The sequence below is a fragment of the Abramis brama genome (genome assembly GCF_963993115.1).
Source record: "Abramis brama genome assembly, chromosome: 18".
NCBI classification, from domain to species: Eukaryota; Metazoa; Chordata; class Actinopteri; order Cypriniformes; family Leuciscidae; genus Abramis; species Abramis brama.
The window spans coordinates 23,346,665-23,363,452 of NC_139980.1; the positions used below are offsets into that span (position 1 = coordinate 23,346,665).

A 16,788-nucleotide genomic window follows, 5' to 3' on the forward strand; every position below is an offset into this window, starting at 1 on the left:
TGCCATATCGGCCACCCCTAAAAGAGGGTATAACAGAAGAACAGCGTTACAATGCCACGTAAAAAAAGCAAGAAAAAAAAAAACGACAGAAGTACATGAGCACCCGTGACAAAATGTGTTGAAGTAGGGAGTCTGCTGAAATTAAGAATTCCCATCCCTTCTACGACAACCTGGATGAAATTTTGGATGCAAGCGCTTGTGCTTGTCTGACAGATGTTGTCGAAGGTGGAAGAGTGCACATGCAAAATGCAGAAAGCTGGGATCTGAGTTCTTTTGAGGCTGTGGTGTGAACAAGAAAGGGTCTGAGGTCACTTCAATGCAGAAGAGGATCAAAAAAGAAACCGGGTTCTCTTTTGAGTCTACTATATTGTGAACACCAAAAGGACTGAGGTCACTTTCGGCTGGTTCGCTTTCTGGTTCACTTAAAGTGAACTGGATTTGGTTCTTTTAAAACGAACTATGTGTGAAAACACCCTTAAAGTCAACCCAAAAAACACCGCCCCCAAAAATCCACCAAGAGTGGATGTCTCTTTATCATAGATGAAGATAAGCAAAATAATGCTTAAAAAAAACCCCCAAAAAAACGAAGACGACGAATGAATGACAAGAAAGGACAAAAAATTAACATACAATACACAAGAGTAAGTACAAGCAAGAGTTTGATGTTAGCCAGCAGCACACACTCAAAACCAGTGTTACTCATGTATGGACCAGAAACAGCCTCCAGCGCTGTAAAGCTTTTCTAATAATTACACGGGTTCTAAAGCTCTTGCCTGATCATAACCCTTTTCTTTTTCTCTTTTTTAATGTCTCTCAGCCATCTCTCTTTCTACAGTCAATCTCCGTCTTGCTCACTCTCTCTCCTCCCAATCATGAGTTGACACGCCCCCTACTGCTGATTGACATGAGTGGACATGCCCCCTACTGCTGATTGACTCACTCTCTCTCCTCCCCCATCATGAGTGGATACGCCCCCTACTGCTGATTAGCTCACTCTCCCCCATCATGGGTGGACACGCCCCCTACTACCTCTGATTGGTAGTGGCTGGTTTGTTGTGGTGCTCAGTCCGATCCACTTTAAACAGTGTTTTTCAGAAATCGCTTACTGCACCTTTAAGCTTTTCATCTAGATGGCTGCTTTTAATTGTGCTTTTAAATGTCGTCGTTGACGTCTGGAGAATCCTGAACAGTAAAGACATTTCGGTGGCTCAATAGCTAGCTAGTTAATTTGCAATGTGTGATCTGATCTGACTGAGTAGTAGTTAGATTTGAACATCAGTAATGTGATTTAATTTAATACATTTATGTTTTCATTTGTTCAGAACAAAACCGGCAGATGTGTTACTTGTTCAGATGACATATTTTCGGATGCATGGCTAGTACAGGGTTGTCAAACTTTTACGTTTAGCTCCAACTCTAATTTAACACACCTGAACCAGCCAATCAAGGTCTTCAGGATTACTACAACCCCAAATCAGAAAAAGTTGGGACACTGTACAAATTGTGAGTAAAAAAGGAATGGAATACTTTACAAATCTCATAAACTTATATTTTATTCACAATAGAATATAGATAACATATCAAATGTTGAAAGTGAGAAATTTTGAAATGTCATGCCAAATATTGGCTCATTTTGGATTTCATGAGAGCTACACATTCCAAAAAAGTTGGGACAGGTAGCAATAAGAGGCCGGAAAAGTTAAATGTACATATAAGGAACTGCTGGAGGACCAATTTGCAACTTATTAGGTCAATTGGCAACATGATTGGGTATAAAAAGAGCCTCTCAGAGTGGCGAAAAATAGTGGAGCAATATCAGAAAGGAGTTTCTCAGAGAAAAATTGCAAAGAGTCTGAAGTTATCATCATCTACAGTGCATAATATCCAAAGATTCAGAGAATCTGGAACAATCTCTGTGCGTAAGGGTCAAGGCCGGAAAACCATACTGGATGCCTGTGATCTTCGGGTCCTTAGACGGCACTGCATCACATACAGGAATGCTACTGTAATGGAAATCACAACATGGGCTCAGGAAAACTTCCAGAAAACATTGTCGGTGAACACAATCCACCGTGCCATTCGCCGTTGCCGGATAAAACTCTATGGGTTAAAAATGAAGCCATATCCAAACAGGATCCAGAAGCGCAGGCATTTTCTCTGGGCCAAGGCTCATTTAAAATGGACTGTGGCAAAGTGGAAAACTGTTCTGTGGTCAGACGAATCAAAATTTGAAGTTCTTTTTGGAAAACTGGGACACCATGTCATCCGGACTAAAGAGGACAAGGACAACCCAAGTTGTTATCAGCGCTCAGTTCAGAAGCCTGCATCTCTGAAGGTATGGGGTTGCATGAGTGCGTGTGGCATGGGCAGCTGACACATCTGGAAAGGCACCATCAATGCTGAAAGGTATATCCAAGTTCTAGAACAACATATGCTCCCATCCAGACGTCTTCTCTTTCAGGGAAGACCTTGCATTTTCCAACATGACAATGCCAGACCACATACTGCATCGATTACAATATCATGGCTGCGTAGAAGAAGGATCCGGGTACTGAAATGGCCAGCCTGCAGTCCAGATCTTTCACCCATAGAAACATTTGATGCATCATAAAGAGGAAGATGCGGCAAAGAAGACCTAAGACAGTTGAGCAACTAGAAGCCTGTATTAGACAAGAATGGGACAACATTCCTATTCCTAAACTTGAGCAACTTGTCTCCTCAGTCCCCAGACGTTTGCAGACTGTTATAAAAAGAAGAGGGGATGCCACACAGTGGTAAACATGGCCTTGTCCCAACTTTTTTGAGATGTGTTGATGCCATGAAATTTAAAAATAACTTATTTTTCCCTTAAAATGATACATTTTCTCAGTTTAAACATTTGATATGCCATCTATGTTGTATTCTGAATAAAATATTGAAATTTGAAACTTCCACATCATTGCATTCTGTTTTTATTCACAATTTGTACAGTGTCCCAACTTTTTCTGATTTGGGGTTGTAGAATCTTCCAGGCAGGTGTTTTGGAGATAAACTCTGCAGGACAGTGGCCCTCCAGGAGCAGAGTTTGACACATGTGGCCTAATAGGACATACTTCTTATTGTCATGTCGATGTACAATGTCAGATCCATTCTGATTTGTGATCACCGATTCATCCACGCAGAGGAGCAGTGCTGAAGCACTAATAAATAATAACTACTCAAAATACTCACAAAAATAAAAAAAAAATAACTAAAGTAACTTGCAATTTTATGTTTCAAACAGAGATGGCAATAGAGAGGCAAAAGTTGCATACCGCAACTTTAATGAAATATGATTATTTATAATTCTTTAGTTTCATCCACTGTCTTATCCTTGAAAGTTCCTATCCTACATTTTGGCCAACTCGCAGCATCTTTTTTGTGGTTGTTGTTGTCTACTATTTGAAATACTTTGCATTAGGAGCACTCCTGTGACGCTTTAAAATGCTGTCTAAGTTGGAATAGAGCTATAGTATATCTCTCTTTTAAAGGTGAACTAAGTAACTTTTTTACCTTAACCGAACAGTTTTGGAGTCATTGGAATAGTTATATGACTTTTTTCGGGTTGAATGGTGGTCGTCTCGCACCCCCCAAGCACCTGTGAGCCGAAAAACCACCCTTGCAACTTTGGGCCGGCGGTTCGCCGGCCTCAGCGTCAGGAAGTATCGCGTGATATCAGGTCTCGCAATGTAACGAATTGCTTTATGGCAAAAAAAATCTGCTAAAATTCTGTCATTATTGCACTCCCTCACGCTGTTCGAACCCGAATGAAGACGTTTTAACCCTTTCACACATAAGTTAAAAAAAATTCTGACTGACCCCCCCAGCGTGAGTTTTTCAAGGCGACCGTTATTTAGAACGTGTCACTTTATGGTTTCCATGGTGACGCATCATTGCTTGTCACGTGACACACCACAGCAACAACAGCGCTGAATGAATATTCACAAATATTCACAAATTTGTTAGCTATGGCATGAAATATCTGATATTCCGATTGTCAAATATATGCAAGTGGAAGTGTTTTGTTGTTTAAACACCTTTATAACGATCGCGTTAGTTGAGCTGTATGTGCGATGGGCGCCGCCATCTTAGTTTGTGCCGCAGGCGCAGTTCAGAGAATCGGATCTGTTGGATTTACAACACGTGAATTCATCCACTTCTCCCGAAATACGGATCTGTTGGATTTACAACACGTGAATTCATCCACTTCTCCCGAAATACATAAAAGTAAGTGGCTGGTGAACTGGGATAAGAATAGAGTAAACTTTAAAGTTATTTACACAATGTGTATCTGATATGAATAAAAAATGTCTAATTATAATGGAAAGGATTATTATTGCCTTTTCCATAGACATCAGTATTTTACAAACTCTAAATGTTTTGTTTTTTTAGTACTTATGTGAATTTATATGTCTGAAACCTAAAATAAACATTATGTGGTTGAAAACACTGAAAAGTTGTGATATATATGACACCACTGAGCGTGCCTGTCTCTGGCTCAGCGCCAGCCAACGCGCGAAAGCACATTTGAATTTAGCAGTTGATCACGTGATGCACTGACCGTTCTAATCATACCGGTGTGATCGTACGCTCCAGGGACCAGCCAAGACTGATCACACCGGTGTGATCATACGTGCGAAAGGGTTAAAGAATGTCCCATCTGCTTTGATGTCGTTGATCTATAGCCTCTGGTATCTGAGAGTCGCCAACGAGTTTTTCGACAGTGTTGTCAAATATCTATTCCGAAGCTGAAGGGGGAGCTCTATAGAGAAACCTGCGAGAATACAGCGAAGAAATTCCAGAAACTGCATAGCCCTGCTTTATTGAAGTGATCTGTATATAATCCTTGATTATTTACTTGCATCTCTCTATTTCGAAGTAAAGAATAATCTGTGTTCTTCTTTTTTCTTCTTTTTTAGGCTAAAGCCCACCCTGCCATTTGTCCCATGGAATCAGGAGGGATGGAAGACTAGCCTGTGTTCAGTCCCTCCTGTGTGTCACTCACATTCTCTGTTGGCCTTAGCCAACAACACATGTGTGAAATCTACCTTTTTTGAACTAAGGGAACATTTTGTGAAACTCTACCGTAGGAAGGTGTGTCCCAAAGCACCACTGTATAGCATATCACACGTCACATATTCATAATTGCCTTCTGTGTTTTTTTTATTGCACAGACACTAGTTTTCTCAATGATGACAGTTTAAGGGGAAGTAAATGGTTTCATGTCATGCGTTGGGCTTTTAAGATGTCAAGTAAAGGAGAATTGTGTTTTTAAGAATGTTTCTTGTTTCGTGAATGGCTCATGGTTGGGATGATAGCGCCATAGGACTTAAACTTTTCAGGGAAACCAAATGGCTTAAGTTGTCTTATGTCTTACTGAAAAGTATTTTGACTTAAACAGTTACACATTTCACCTTTGAAAATAGTTGTATTGTCTCTCAAACTTGTGACCATTTAAAATTTTAATTTAAAATAAAAGCTACACGGTTTGATATTTTGCTTCACATTCCTATATTTTAGTGTCCATATGTACAGTATGTATTAATGGTGTTTTGTTTGTTCTGCCCTCAGGCTCACTTGCATCATTATCTAGCAGTGGATGGCATGGAGTTGGCTGGGTTTAATGAGGCACTATCATCCATCTCAGATCTTATTGATGACTACACACACCTGGAACACCCTCTCATGCCCAATGCGCCCAGACTCACCATCGCCACCTGACCGCTGTGTATACTAGCAAAGACCCTTTCAAGGCAAGTCATTTCAGTCGGTGGCCATCTTTGAAACTCCTCTCGGGCAGCTACTTCAGTCATGCAAGTACAGCTCCTATCTCTTTGAATGGGGAAACATCAAATTCTCCAAAGCTGTTCACAAAGCTTACGATTAAATTTCATATTTGAAATCACCAATGAAATCTTACAACAACTGTCTCATAAATGTTGTATCTTATGCTTTTTTTAAAAGCATTAACAGCAGCTGCAGGGACGCAAATACTTTACTAATCAGCGATTTGGTCTTTTAGTTAGAAGGCGGGACTTATTCCACCATATTGCACACTGCACTTTCTCCCTTTCATTGTAATACACCATCTGTAGCCCTATTCGGACGGTAATCGTTTCTCCTGTGGACATCTGTAAATACATTTGCATGGCACCTCAGTGTTAAACTCATGCATTCGGATGGCGAATTATTTGCTGTTGAGGAGCGAGTTTTGTGATCCTACGAACTCGGGAACACACTGCTGACATGGTCATTCGCATGATTGTCTGCTGTAAATAAAATGTCATATGCTTGGAATTAGAATAAATTCATATTTTATTTAAAAATAGGAAAATAATATCCTAATTATTTGTTTTTTATCTATAATGGATGTCATTTTAAAAATCTGGAAATGAGCAGAAATAAGTTAATACAGCATGATACTTATTGACATAAGGTAAACATAAAGCTGTGTTGGAAAGTTTTCTTTCATCGAAGCAGAGACCAGGAGACAGTTGGGATCGCGTTCAACGGAAGTTATTCTTTATTGAGAACTCCGCTGTACGTTGCTGCAGTACTTCCAACATGATCTGACTGAGGGAACTTTACATGGTATCTTATAGGCAATTCAGTGGGCTGTCCTTAAAGGTGCTGAACTTACACACAGCCTTAGAGATGACTACTGAATCTAATCATCTAAAGACAATAGAGGCAATTACCCCCAACTGAGATAATGGTACCCCCCAAATTGTATAAACAACACATGGTCACAAGAACTAAGACTAGGTAAACATTCACACATAGTTCAACTCTTAGTAGAAAGATCAAAGACTAACAAAACCCCTTCAAAGGAAACTGTTAAATCTAATCAGTAAATGGATGCCCTCATGTTCACCTTGAATGCCCAATACAGTATAGTTCACCTTAGTTTTTTATGTGATGTTATGTAAGGAAATGGGATAAGCAGATCTAAAACATATTTGAAATAGATTCTTAAAATTTGTTATTCTTCAGCTGCTTGGTTTATATTTTTAAATGTATATAGTTTCTGCCATTTCAAATGTTTGCTTGCTTTTCTTTATCCTTTGAGTGGTGATGAAAGTGCACATTGTTCTTGTAAATACTTTACAGCATTTCAGTAATAAAAGTGTAAGTCGGCTAACTCTTTAAAATGGATCCAAATTACAGCGAAGCATAATCGTTATCCTATGGTGCTCAGCAGTGGACAAAAAAGATTTAAACAGTACATTTTCAATTGATCTCTTCTTGTAAACTCAGTGATGTGGATTCGGAAAGCAATTAAATCACCTCACGACCTTGGTGTTTATCAAAAAAAAAAATAACAACAAAAAAACAAGGTAATTTGGCCGGGGATTTTGCACTTGTGGTGGTAGAAAAACACTGACATTCTGGATTCAGACAGCAATAAAATCACTGACCAGCCCCTGTAAATGATTATGTTGCAAATTTGCTCTAAATAAATATTAATAATCAATCATAACTTGTTATAATTAATTATGAATATTTGGATCAGTTAATAGAATTAACTTAATGTAGTAATTAATATTACAATCAATTAACCTGTTTGTGCCATGAACACTCAGTGTTAATTGTTTATTAATTGTACTGAAATGTACATTTCCGGGGTATGGGACATGTCTTTCTTACTGTACAGTACTATTCAGAGCCTGTAGTCAAAATCTACATGATTAGGGACTAGGAACAGTATGAGCTTGAGACACGGACAACTTTACGTGTGATATGAATATGACTTTATTAATTAGACTAAACACTTAAACTACTCTAACACATACATACATGCACAGAGTTTACCAAGGGAAAGAGAGCTGAAGCAGAATACAGGAAAGCAAGAAGTTATTGCATTGTTTGAAATTCAGCAGATCAACAGCCTTGAGCAAACCATCAGTTTAGTTCTAACACGCCCTTCTTTAAAAGGGGTAAGGATACTTAATGTATCAAATAATGAGACTAAGTTCGATACTTGCATGTCTCGCCCATTTGAATTAAACTGTCCTGATGCAATTTGTTGAGGCTCCAGTTGATCTTTGCTGATGTTGTCTTGATGAGAGTGAACCAGTGGGAGTCAGAGGGTCTTTGGTGAATGGAAAGACAAGGCTGCAGCCTGGCACAAGCTTGGGGGTCCTTAGAAAATTTCTAGTTCAGCATCATCTTCACATAAGGATTTCAGAAAAGGGACTAAGAGGCGTGATCTTGTGATCAGTGATTTTTAAAGTGGGAAGATGTCACACCCTCTGGAGGGTTGTGAGCCAATGAGAAGTTGTTCCCTTTGGAGGGAATTTCTTTTCGACCTTTTGTTCAAGCAGGCCTTTGAACATGTAATTTGATTGGGTGTTTAACAAAAGAATCTTCAAGATTCTTATAATACTAATGCATCACAAAGTTAGCAAAATGTAATGTAAATTAACAAATGGGGGACGAAGATTGGAGTTTATAGAGACTAAACATGCTACACATATGATTTTGGTTAACCATAATATGCAAGTCTGAAACATTAATCCAAAAGAGTTTAAAAGAGAGAATGAATACATAGGCCAAACCACATAAAAGGAAATTCATGAGATGGGAAAATTAGATACATGTTTAAACATTTCTCAAGTGGTTATATATAGAATATATAGGATTAAAAGGGTTTATTTCTCCTTCTCAGCAAGAATTAAGTGAGAGTCACAACTCTCTGCAAATTCCTTTTGGGTGGTAAAAGTCTCATCAGTCTTAATAGCCCCTTTCACACAGAGATTCCGCAGAGATTTTTTTCTCTGATTCGATCATAAACTTGCGCATTACGTACCGTTTCACTAGCTGGCGAACGATCCCGGCTTCAGCGTCATCACTACAACACGGCATTATTACGGCTTTTGTTCACACAGCGCGCGTTCCGGGACTGAACACGGCAATGTTACTAGGTCCCCAACCTGGCATCGGTGCCGGCATCAATCCCGGGTCGTGTTTGCGTTCACACAGAAGGCGTTCTGGCAATTTGCCGGGATCATCACGCTGTGTGAAAGGGGCTAATGTTTCCTGTAACAGGACACCGGGTTCTGCTATTGTGTTAGCTTCATTTGGGATGTTAGTTTTGGGGGAAGTTTCACAGACCTTTGTTGGGAGAGTGAGTTTGCTGGATTATTCATTAAATATAATGAATAATTTGTGTGTGTCTGATTGGTCCAGATGCTACATTAAGAATATTTTACGGCCCCATGAGAAACAATTGCAGCCAGAACAGGCCTTTTTGTGTCATAGTCTTTGATACTAGACAAAGTGATCTACATGTATAATAAACAATACTTTCAAATTTTTGGACCAATATTTTCTTGAAAAATGGTCGGCACTCCCAGCGCATGGTCTAAAAGGGTTGCCTCTATTCTCTTAATGAGTAATGGGTGTGTTTTGGGCTTTATGTGCAATAAACCAATCAGAGTCTTATCTCCCATTCCCTTTAAAAGCCAGTTGCGCTCACGCCATGGTGGATTCGCTATTTACATGCTGGAATTTGCAATCGAAAAAACTGAACGCTTCTCCAGCGAGGAAACAGACCATCTACGGGGCAAGCCGGATTTCACCATAGCTTTATGTACACAATAATAATCTCTTACATTATAATCCTTTAATTTTTAATATTTGGAATGTTTGTGTGCTGATGCGCGTTCCTGTGTGTAATAAGCTGATTGTACGCGCGTTGTGGACCCGCCTATAGGCGCATATTACTAATGCGCCCTTTAAATAACAAAAAAAATACTGCGCCATTGACTTTAGACTAGGTTTTTGTTTGTCAATTTCAGTTCCAGAAAAAATAGCAACCCGCCAACAATGCACCTGAACTAGTGTTGCACGGTGTATCGATACTTCAAAAGTATCGCGATACTTGGAAATGAAAAACGTCACGATACCTAAATTTATCAGTATCGATACTAAAAAAAAAAAAACGCCTCCCTATGGACATCTGTGTTGTTGTTTTTCCTGACGCACGCAGCAAAGAACCTGCCGCTGTCAGTGTCATGTGACAAAACACTACAGCGAGATGGCTGCATGTGCGAGCACAAGTGGTCCACGACTCGTAGAAAAAGATGACGCGAGGAGTGACATATGGAAGTACGTTGCCTACCTTGCTCTGTTGCATGGTGCACTGATACTTCAAAAGTAAATCGGAAATTAAAAACGTCACGATTCCTTAATTTATTAGTATCGATAATTCTAAGAATGACCGCGTTCAAGATTTGTAAGGCCGGTGACACACTGGCTGCGTGTCGTGTCCGTTTTTATTTCGGCTCCCATGTTAACTGCCTGCGTGACACGCGTCTGGGCGCAGCTCGAGACGCGCGGAAAACGTGTGCATGCTAGAAATAGAACCGACGCCTATTTTTCACGCGACACGCAAGCGTGTTGGAAGCGTTTCCAGGCAAAATATGTCATTTGTCATGTCATGTCATTTTGACACGAATACATATTAATAAATGACATTTTGATGTTTGAAAGTTTTGACATAAATATAAATGTAATTTTAAAAAAAATATGATCGATTTTCAAATATTGCACCTCTCAATACAGAACGAATTATTCTGTAGCCTATTTTGCCGTCAACACTGCCGACGTTGTCTTTGCTGCTATTTATGTTTAACATGAAGTATAGGCCTTCCACAACTCTCTCTCCCACGTCAAATATATCACCAATGAGGCTTATCATATGTTACCAATATTAAACATTGTTTAATATAATCGCTGTTCATATTTTTATTCAAAGTTCAGAATCAAGATAAAGCTCTTATGTTTCTTATGATAAATGAGATAATGCTGCTAAATTTATCATTTTTTTTATCTTGAATGTCATTGCTCTAATGTATATTTTTATATTTTGATATTTCATATTTTGTTCAAATGTTTAATATATCTGCTGTTCATATGTTCATTTATTAGTGTGTTATATAATTAGAATGTTGTCCCGGTTTTAAAATAAAGCACAGCAATGATATTTGAGAGTGTTTCTCCCTTTTCAGGAAAAGTATCGAAAACGCAATACTTGACTTGGTATCGGTATCGAAACAATAATTTTGGTATCGTGACAACACTAACCTGAACACACATCATTTCAGACCAGCAGCCCATGGGCGCATAAATGGGCAAATGCATTTGCTATTTAAAGCAGGAAGTGAAAATGAAAACTGTGTCGGGCTGAAACTAGCAAAAAACACTTGCATTGCGCCGGTTATATGATAGGGCCCATAGAAACATTGGCTCAACCAGTGGTGTGAATTCGGAGTGGATCTGTGGATCTATAACTGTGGAGTTTTGGTGACACTAGTGCATTGATGGAAGTAATCCTGAAGACTTTGGTTAGATTTGTTTATAGAGGTGTTGGATCAGGGATGTACCTCATCTCTGCAGGACAGTAGCCTTCAGGGAAAGGAATTGCCCATCCATGTACAAGTGCCACTTCACCTGTAAAATGTTATTACAGTTTGTTTGTTTTTGTGTATGAAAAAGTTAATAAAATAGTCATAATATCAAACATTGCCTGAATAATGTAGTTTTAATAGAAGGAAACACAGATTCATTTTTTATTACACTTCAGTAAAACCCAAGAAATGCCACTTTATGTAATACTAGATTAACACACACAGTCAATTCTATAGTCTTGTTATTGGCACAGTCAAACTCTCATCCTCATTTAATATGTCTCTCTCTATATTGACCTGTTGGCAGATGATTTGTTTGCAGGTTAGCTGTATTTTTACTTTACACTTGTTTTCATATCCCTATAATCATTCATTCAGAAGGTTTTAATTTATGCCTGTTTAATCAATTGTTGCAGGTCCCTAAAGTATTTTTGTCATTCTCTAATGACCAGTGATACAGTTCATTGATCATGTTGTCGTGTTTGAAGCTGTTTCCCTTAAAACATTTTAATACCTCATAGGTTTTTAATTAAATTCAATCTTAAATTCTTGCATAAAGTCATAAAAGGTCTTAAATGTAATATCCTTAAACATACAGACAGTGATGGGTATTAACTGATTAAATGTCATGGATTACGTAATCAGATTCCAAAAATGTAGTAATGTAATTAGATTATATTACAGTACGTTTTAAAATGCTCATAATCAGATTACAGTTACTTTTTATAGATTATATGATTACGTATTCACACAATGGCAGTAAATTATTCATAATTTATTCATTCTCACTAAATCTTCTTTTTACCCTTATATTTTCTTTTCTAAAAAATCTGATTGTGTCATACGGTTTAGCTTTGACTGTTCACAATGTGGTTCACAAACTACTAAACTATTAAACACTGGATATAATAAAGAGTGTTTCACAGCTATGCATCAGCAGTGACAAAAATATTTAAATCCTAGAAAACGTTGAATGTGTAATGTCATTGCTGTTTTCATGTTTATAATTATTTGTTCATGTAATGCAGGGATTTTTTTGAAATTCATTGATTCATTTTTTTTTGGTCAGAAAACCCCTTTGACCTAAAACATTTTCTTGGAGACCCCTGAGATTTTAAACAAGATTGATCAAAAGTAATCTAAAAGTAGTCTGAATACATTGCCTAAAATGAGTAATATAGATTACATTACTAACTACAATTTTCGTCATGTAATTTGAAATGAGTAAAAGACTACAATTTGCGATTTATCTGCCCAGTACTGCATACAGATACCCTATAGGTGGGTCAAATTCTCAAGAGCTGTTCACACATACAGCAATTCATAGTTTTCAGTCCCATGACTGGCACAGAGACCTGGAGAGCAAAACACCCATACAACTGCAGCACAGGCCTGTCAATTATGAATCTGTTACAAGCCATGAATATTAAGATCACCTCTCAAATATATGTGAACAGAAAAGCAAGTTCTGGACACCTGTGATCCATAAATGGCACCCGCCACAGTATTTCAATCACTCCAAACAGCAGGACATCCTAAACATTTAACGTGGCTTCATGTACTATTTAAAAGATCAAATTCAGGATACACCTTATTGATGATGCATGCTATATACTGGAACACACGAGCCCAGAATATGATCTTAATGCATTAAGCCATATCAAACATTTTCTCTATAATGATTTTCTTTGTAAAAACGCTTAACATGCAGTTAAGTGTGTTGCGTTCATATTGTGTTAAAGGTTTATCTGTCTGCCCATATGTAGGATGCATCATCAATAAGGTGTATGTTGAATTTGGTCTTTTAACAGTACTTTTATCTTGTCTTCTGTTCAGACCTTCTAAAGCTATGAACAATATATTTTTCCTTCATGAATATTTATGCAGTTGAACATGAATAGGAATGCAAAAGGATGGCTTTCCCTGGGTATTCCATTATAGATTTTGCCTTTGGCACGATTTCTGTTTTCAGTGTCACCTCTAGTTGGTTGAGCTTCACTCCAGGATAATGCGTAGTGTAGATGTGTCTATTTTTATTATTATTATTATTTATTTATTTTTAAAGAGGTTTAAATTATTCTGACTTTTGACTTACTCAGAAGCATATATCAATGTTTAACCTCTGAGCTGAGTTTTTGGAAGGTCAGCATGTTATCCTACAAGTACACTTATCTCTACAGGTACCTGTGACTGAGGATTTGAGTCATAGTTAAAGCAAGACTTGTATTAACATGTTTGACATTGATTCATTAAAGTGTTTACAAAATGTCTCCCTTTCTTCTTTACTTGCCATATTCAAAACAACAGAGTAAAACACTGATTTTGATTTGTTCAGACAGTTGGGCGTTTAGGCCTGAAACATACTCTGCTCAAATATGTGAATGCAGACACAATTTCACTGGTGCTTATGAAAGTCATTTCATAAGACAAGTACACACTGCACTTTCTGCGTCGACTCTAGGGACGCTATCCACCTTATTTTACATTGTGGAAAAATATATTTTTGTGAATGTGTGAGACTTCTGATTCATTAGCTGCTATAGGTAAATAACTAGAAGAATAACGAAGTGCAGTAAACATTACAACTATTTGTGCTACAAACTAGTTTATAATTCCGACAATACATTAAAATAAAATGGTAAGAAATGTCAGTTTGCATTATCAAGCAGCATTACAAGCTGTTTTGTACAGCTAAAAATAACTAAGCGGATGACACGAAGCCAGACACATTCAATATACAAATGGCTGCGCTCACTCTACATTAAAAATAAAGTGGATAGTTTCATTAGTGAAAACACATTTGGTCTTACCTCTTCTTGGTAAACTACTGTAAAACAACAGTTTGAATCAGGTCTTTCTGAACCATGCCATTACATGTTATAAAAGCGTATAGCTGCCTGAACCAACACATTCAGTTCAATGGCAGACAATTGAAAGCAACTCCGAGGTACTGAGGTTTATTACCTGCACCAAAGTGCATGAACACATTTACAACAGGAGTGTGTTGACAATTACTTGTCTTCGTTTACATACTTGCATAGAGTATTTCTGGCCAAAACTGTGCATATGCTATAGCTAGCTTTAAGTAGAACTAATAAGCATTGTGTACTTCCTTTTTTTTTGTCTCTGTTTTATATTAAGTGCAGCTCTGAGAACATGTTGTCATCACCATTACACTTCCTCTGACACACACAAGACGTGATCCACTGCATCTTCCAGCGTACGTTAGATCCTCCTTTGCAGTGGAAGTCTATGTTCAGCATTGTGGACTTGTTGGGAAGGCAGCAGCGCTTGTCTGTGCAGATGCCGCAGTATGTCGGCCGGTGCTTCTTAACGCTGCTACAGCCAGACAGCATGAGCTTCTCCGCTTTACTGGCCTGGAACTTCGCTCGGCAGGTTTTCCCTCTTGGCATCTGTGCATGAAAGAGAGGATTACAAGAAAAATCCTTTCGTTTCTTATGATTTGGGGTTCAAAAATAGAACTTTGGAAAAGTTCTGCTTCATTAGGTAATTTACTGTAATACTTGCATATCCTTGAGTATAAGAAATAATGAATTTCAACATCCTTTTATGCATTGTCTGCCAATGTTGTGAAGAAGAATGACCTGCCTGTGTGACAGAGTTTCAGTCCAGTTGATGGAAATGCCACTTGCCCTTTCAGAGCCTGTGCTTTTACCCCTGAAAATGTTTCATTCATTGATTCTTGTACATTCATTTTTTTGTGCCTTGCTAATGTAAATGTTTGGTTTTCAGTGACGTATTTATATCGCTTTTGCTGTTTATATTTATATCGCTGTTATTTAGCATAGATGACTTGTAATAGTCAAGAATTTAGATTGACTGAAACTTTGTCTGATTTCTCAGAAAGTACATTGTCCAAATGTACATTTTCTTTCTATAAAGAAAATGAAATGTCATTTATACAAATATAAATATATATAACCAATATTAAAATATAAAATTAAATAGGGCCCACAGAAAATAAGCTTGTTTCAATCCTATAGCAATATTCCATGAACTGTTACATGTATCATTCTGCAGTACTTCAGTTAGCATGTATCCAGTCTGTGAAATGGAAATGGACCAGAAGTAGCTAAAATCACAAGCCTTAAAAAAAAAAAAAAAAACATTCCTGAAACTGGGTAGAAGTTTAGAAATACACAATTGACATAAGTCAATAAGACATAATTGACATAATGAAGCAAGGGGTGCTGAAGTCGACTGGTTTTAATAATATACTTAATATCTCTGTGTAAAACTAAAACGATGCTGCCACTATTATAAGGTTGATCTGTAGTGTAGCTTCAAATAAAATAAAATAAATATATGGAATTCTGGCCCCACTTTAAGGTAAATATTAACTATTTTTATTTAATAATTTGTGTATATCTTCCTTCCTTAAACAGTCTTAACAAAAGCACAAATTTCAGCTGAGGAAGCTGATTTGACATGGTGTAACCCTATTGTCAGTCTTTGGATGTCAAAGAATTATAGCTTTGTGATTGTTGCAACCCTGTTGCCACCATTTGGAAAATGTCCAAATATATCAGTTTTTCTTACAATAACTAAGTAATATGGCAGTCAACACTACAATGTGTGTATAGGTGGTAAAAAATAAAATAAAAATCAGCTAGTTTAATTTTATAGTAGATTAGTTTATGCACCATATCTAATAGTTCCCAAATAAATAAACTGGTATTTGTGCCTCTATCGCCAAGTCCAATAGTGCCCCGTTCATTAAAAGTGCATATTAACATCAGGTTATGGTGGTTTTCTTTTCAGTTGAGACTTTTGTGTTTCTGTCAGGCACTAACACGCCTGTTCTTGATTGTTTGTTTCAATAAAAACTTACTGCAAGATCCTAATGGTTGTAATTTTCCCTTAAGCTCTTTAGGAATGCTATAATATAGTACTGTGAGTAATCTGACATGAGTACTGACACCTGACACTAAAGGTCATTGACGTTTTTTTGTTTTGTTTTTTTACTTTCTTGCAAATCCACCTTTATATAAAGCTGACGAGATCATATTGCCCTGGTTCTTATTACCAACTACCAACCCAATTAGTAACTGTCGTTTTCAGTACGCATATAAAAGAATGAGTTACATTTCCTTTAAAAAGTATTCACACTTAATTCACACTTAGGATGTCATTCCATTAGATAATAAAATACAGCAAGTAACACTTGTGGCCGGTTGCATAAACTGCTTAGACTCGTCTTAAAAGTTAGTCATCTAATTTTTTCTTCCAGACTGGTCCTAACTGTTTAAAGTCATTTACATGAAAGTTAGATTTGTCTAATTTGAATCAGAAAAGTAAGACTAACTGCTAGTTGGTCAAACTAGTTCTTAAGACGGCC

The 16,788-nt window shown here is 37.5% G+C and overlaps 2 protein-coding genes across 4 annotated transcripts in view; one reads left to right on the plus strand and one right to left on the minus strand.

Moving 5' to 3' along the window:
- Positions 1-14,707, plus strand: part of tube1 (tubulin, epsilon 1) — a 212,764-nt gene extending 198,057 nt beyond the window's left edge. For 2 of the 3 annotated variants that reach the window (XM_084091129.1, XM_084091127.1), the window contains exons 11-12: positions 4,938-5,112; positions 5,590-7,326. In XM_084091129.1, coding sequence (XP_083947255.1) covers positions 4,938-5,112; positions 5,590-5,739 — 325 coding nt within the window. In that variant the 3' untranslated portion in view covers positions 5,740-7,326. Of the gene's footprint in view, positions 1-4,937; positions 5,113-5,589; positions 7,327-14,575 lie in introns of those variants that run through there. The other variant, XM_084091128.1, reaches the window with a different exon arrangement.
- ccn6 (cellular communication network factor 6) overlaps positions 13,491-16,788 on the minus strand; it is a 25,110-nt gene continuing 21,812 nt past the window's right edge. Inside the window, exon 4 of the mRNA XM_084091132.1 lies at positions 13,491-14,944. Coding sequence (XP_083947258.1) covers positions 14,942-14,944 — 3 coding nt within the window. The 3' untranslated portion in view covers positions 13,491-14,941. The remainder of the gene's footprint in view (positions 14,945-16,788) is intronic.